The following is a 5,088-nucleotide window of genomic DNA, read 5'->3' as shown; positions in this document are numbered from 1 at the left end:
TCTTGAAAGTGGCCCACTCCAAGTCCAGGTTGTGCAATCTTCAGGCGTCCTGTCCCTGCCTCTTCCTCCTGGGATTGGTCCCTGGGCAGTAGGAAGGCAGTACTCTCTCCTGAGTGCTCTTTGGAAAAGACAGGGTACAGGATCTCTGTTGTGCCTGTCCTGCCCACATGCCCCATCCTGCCCACTGTCCTAGCAGTGCCCACCCAGTGGCCTCAGGGGGCGTTGACCATGTGCCACACCACACAGGTCCTGTGGTACAGCTTTAAAACTGATAGATGCTCTTGTGCTGGACCCCCTGAGCCCAGAGGACCTCACACTGTCCAGCATCTTCGCCTTCATGGTGCCTCAGAACTCACTGGAACATTTCATTCGTGTGAGATCATGGGTTTTTGCCTGATGTATGACAGGGTCTTCTCACCTGGCAGGACCCTCTTACCAAGTCACTGTAGCTCAAGTAGGGCTTTTGGGGTAAGTGACCATCCAGGTCCTTTCTGTGTGTGGCTGCCAGTGGTATGCCCTGGATGCCTCCCCAACCAGGTACTGCTCCTCAGCCAGCAGGAGACAACACTGGGCTCCTGCTTATAGCTGAGTCCTGCTTCAGATGGGACCATGGCCCACAGGACCCACCCCATAGGCTTATCGGACCTGGCATCTCTCCTTCATATTCAAACACTTGGCATCTCAGAATGGTGTCCTCCTCAGTGTCCATGGCCCATGCAAGGAATGCCAAGCTAACTGCACAGCCCAGGGTTAGGACCCTGAAGACTGTGAGGCCATAAAGGGCCAGGGGGCTTGGGGAAGGTCAGCACAGAGCAGCACAGGACAGAGCTGTGAACTCCAGGCTGGGGCCACTTTCCTCAAGTGTGACTCAGCTGGAAACTGACCTCAGGAGCCTCCTGGAACCCTGGCAAGCCACATGGGAGGAGGGCAACCCCACACAGTACACAGTCCAGCCTGGGGAAACAGCTCACACCCAATACCCAGGGTCTCAAAAACCAGGTCACAGTTCTTGGCCCAGCAGAGCTCCTCTGCCCAGGAGGGCCACCAAATTTAGGTTCAGGGAATTAGTCCTTAGTCCTCATGGTCAATGTCACCAGATCTGACATTTGGCTTCTGCTATGGACACACAGATGAAGACTATGATCCTCCAATAGCCAAAGGACTCCCCCAACCACCAGCACCATAGGAGGGTGGAAATGTCTGGTGGGCGAGAACAGGCAGCAGATAAGAGGTCCCCAGAGTTGGATGGGCCAGGAGGACCTGTAAGGGGCAGAGCTCCATCAGCTACCGTGGGAAACAGAGCCCTCATCCCACATGGACAAAGCAGTACCCACTCACCTGATAGGCAGGCAGGCCTCTCCTGAGGCTAAGGGATTTTTGACACAGTGTGCCCTAGTCTCAGGCTTCAGTCCTCCAAGATGGTGGAACTCCACAGCCTGAGGCCAGAAACCTGCCAGCCAGCCTGAGCCCATCCCTGTTCCTTTAGATAGGAAGGGAGGTAGGGTGGACTCAGTCTCAGGACCAGGTTGGGGATGGTCAGTTGTGCCCCTCCCCAGGGATGTCACAGCACAGTCACAAGCACATGCGTTTTATTGATTCCCACTGTGTACAGATGTGTGAGTGTGAACGGCTGCATAAAGCCTGGGGTGGTGGGTCAGGGCCTCAGCCCAGGGTGAGGGGTCAGCAGTGGAGGGCGTGCAGTCCTCAGAATCCTTTATCTTATGAAAAGGTTTAGAGGGTCACCGTGCTGCGGTGCTCAAAACAACGACTAGGATGATGGTCAGGAGAACAGTGAGGATGCTGAAGACCAGGGCGCAGATGTTCAGGCACTTGGCAGTGGAGGCATAGGCCTGGGCTCCAGTCACGTCGCCCACCATCTTCCTGTCCCTGGACTGGAGGAGACCAGATGGTGAGGAGCCCTGGTGTGGGTCAGGGGAGAGCCAGGTACTCTGATCTGGGCCCCCAGACCTCCTTGTCCACTGCAGCCTCCACCTGTCCTCACTCAGCCTGGGACCACCCCTCCCCTTCCACACATTCAGCCTTTCCAAGAAGCCCAGCACTGGCTGCTCACCCAAACTGGGGGCAAAGTCTCCCATGAGTCCCCTCTGCACTTTCCACACAACCTGGGTTTCACTGTCTATAAGAAGGACATCATAGGAACAGGCAGCCTCACCTGTGCCACCCTTGGGATATTCCCCAAGTGCTCTCCACCCCCCCATACACACACACACACACACACACTCTCTTTCCAGGGCCCACACTGAAGGAGAGGAGCACAAACTCACACCCACAAACACAGGCCCACACACTGCAGTTGCCCACTGGGCTGGTGAAGCCTCGGGCTCACACACCTTCCCTGAGCTCTCCCCCTACCCTATACCCTATACCCTGCACCATACGCACCTTCACAGAGTAGGCATAGGCAATGAAGCCCAGGCAGCAGAAGTTCATGAAGAGCGTGTTGAACAGGGACCAGACCACATGGTCAGGCAGGGAGATGTCCCTGGGCATGTTGATCACGGTGGTCGTCATGGAAGCCGAGCCGTGGGGTCCCCCCAGCACGGCCACCTCATGTTCCTCTTTGAGTCTCTCATAGTCTGGGGGGAGGCCAGCGTTGGCAGAGGTGAAGAAAGTTTGGGGAGGATGGTTCATGGTGGCTGCTCTCGACCAGCTGTGGGCTGTGAAGGATGAGCGAGGCTCAGTGGCCCCACCCTCTCCCAAACAGTTTCGATTTCTCAGAAGTTTCCTTTTCCTGAGTTTGGATGTTTTTTGGAATTGGCTGGGTACTGAAGGGGGTTGAACTAAATCATGAGGATCAAATTACTCCAGTGCAGGATATGAAGGAGGGAGGTGAGGAGTTCCGTTTGGGAACCCAGCCAAGTTTTGTCTCCTCCCTGTTTATGGTGAGGTTCTGGGGACTTTGCCTAGGCCTGGACATGTCCCCTGCCTAAGCCCAAAGCTGTAGCAGCTTACCGTCTCACTGTCCATGTTTAAGCCCCAAGCTAGGCCCCACACAGTCCTCTAGGCTACAGCACTCACAGCCCACCCCTAAAGGTCAGGTCTCTGCTGCAATCTATCTCCCTTTCCTGGGCTAAGGCCCCTGCTACAGGTGGGGTTTGGGGAGAGCTGAGCCATACCATCTGTCCTGGATGCAGGTCAGAGACCCAGTGGCCAAGAGTGCTAATCCCCATCCAGGCCTGCAGCTGGGGACTCTGGTGCTGGCTGGGTGAACAGGGACTGTGATGGGAACTGGACGATTCCAGGTCACATGGCAGCAACCTCAGTGCTCAGGACCAGCAGATGTTTCCATGCCACTTGAGAAACTCAGCCATTGTTGAAGTCACGTAAGAGAATGACAACAGGGAACTCTAAAATCTGTCCTCCGTGAAAGCCATGAAGGACCTCACATAACTGTCAGAAAAATCACCAAAGTTCTTGTGTGGTAAAGAACACATAACAAAGCACTTGCCAGCTTAGCCATATTTAATTGCCCAACTCAGGGGCCTCACATAGCTGTTGATTTCCCCACATTTCAGTGTGTGGGAGGATGGATCAAAGAAAGGGCTGACAGAGCCTAACTCCAGAGATTCACATCCCTCTCTCGTGAGATCAGGTTCAAAGGCAGGGCCCTGGAAACCTGGAGCCTCTGGGGTCCACTCTGCTCCTGCCATCTCATTATTCTGGTAAGACTGTGCAGCCAGAAGGTGCCTCTCTGGAAAAAGCTAAGGTTCAGGGCTCACCCTATGAGGTGACCATCATTCAGTCAGGCACAAGATATGATAGGCAAGTGACCAAAAACAAGTAGAAACCAGGACCAGATACAGAGTGGCCAGGTGACAACAGGCAGTACTGGCAAGGGAGGCTGCCGCCATGCCTGTGGCTTCTGGCTACAGGACACTCTGTGCAAGAGAACTATCAATAAACGTGAAGGAAGCCGAGGCTGAAATGCGTTTCTGGGTGGAGCTCATCCTGCTTCAGCCAAGAGCGTGAGTAGGGAGGAAGCTGGTCCCATCCAGCCCAGCCCTGAGGCAGACCCTGGCCACCTGCCACACACTTCAAGTTTCCCTTTTGCTGAAGCGTTGGCTAAGCAGAATGATTGTGCCACAGCTGTCTAGAACATGTTTAAGAAATACAGGATGGAGTCACATAGGAAGGAAACCAAGAAGATAGAACAAGATCCCAAAATACCTGTAATTCTATGAACTGCATTGCTGGAGCACCTCACTTTCAGTGCACATACAGTGATGAGGAATGGAAACAGCCTAAACTAGTCATAGTGAAATCGGGAACCAGCAACAGGGCTGTTCCAGGGACCTGCAAAACAGGCAAGCAAAAAAATAGGAAGATGTGAGCTGGCTGGTTAAGACCCACAACCACAAAGATTGTGAGAAATCTGGCCTGGAACTGAAGCTGAGCCTCATTATATCTCGTTATGAAGTGCAGTTGTAGGTCCCAGTCCCAAACACCAGAAGCTCCATATACCATGGCCTGCTCACTCCCCACTTTACGCCAATAAAACAGACACAGTGAAGGGCAGAGAAAGGTTTATCACATGGCCTGGGCAGACTGCACTTCAGTCATCTTCAGGTACCGACATGAATTTCAGCTTTGAATAGACTCAGAATTAGGTCAGGGAGCAAAAGTTACGCATATTGTTAAACAGTTCCCGTCACAGGTATGGCCTGGTTGACCATTATCTCAATCCTTGTTCTTCAAGGGTCCCAAAGGAGTTGTCACCGCTGTCATCACATAAGGGTAGCAATCTGTTTTCCAAGATGATTATTCCTGTTCTAGAGTGCAGCCTCATCATTATAGGTAACCATCTTCATTGGGGGAGGAGGTTTCTGCCCTGCAAAGCTCCACTGTTCCTTAGTAGTTTTGGTCCCTTGTCATAAATATGTTATTGATCAGTCTTGTCATTCCTGGAACCCAAGGTGATTGTAAAGTGTAGAGCAAAGATAGATACAAAATGGAGGCAGAGGTGCCAAGGTTTTCACCTGCTTTTAGGTGATTCATGGGTCCAAGTAAGGAACCAGTGCTTTTCAGCAAAAGTAGTAAGAACCTCCTACTGTTTTAATCATTATCATA

At 52.8% G+C, this 5,088-nt stretch overlaps 1 protein-coding gene across 1 annotated transcript; it reads right to left on the bottom strand.

Annotated features, from left to right (window-relative positions):
- Positions 1-1,572: 1,572 nt before the first annotated feature.
- Positions 1,573-2,754, bottom strand: LOC109698995 (interferon-induced transmembrane protein 3-like). Its single transcript, XM_020183472.2, has 2 exons — positions 2,404-2,754; positions 1,573-1,892 (listed from the first exon to the last, which is right to left on the bottom strand). Exons 1-2 carry the CDS (start codon positions 2,650-2,652, stop codon positions 1,740-1,742), a joined length of 402 nt encoding a protein of 133 aa, XP_020039061.1. The 5' UTR covers positions 2,653-2,754; the 3' UTR covers positions 1,573-1,739.
- Positions 2,755-5,088: the final 2,334 nt, after the last annotated feature.

Source organism: Castor canadensis, chromosome 1 (assembly GCF_047511655.1).
Source record: "Castor canadensis chromosome 1, mCasCan1.hap1v2, whole genome shotgun sequence".
NCBI classification, from domain to species: domain Eukaryota; kingdom Metazoa; phylum Chordata; class Mammalia; order Rodentia; family Castoridae; genus Castor; species Castor canadensis.
This window is presented reverse-complemented; position numbering and strand designations above follow the sequence as displayed.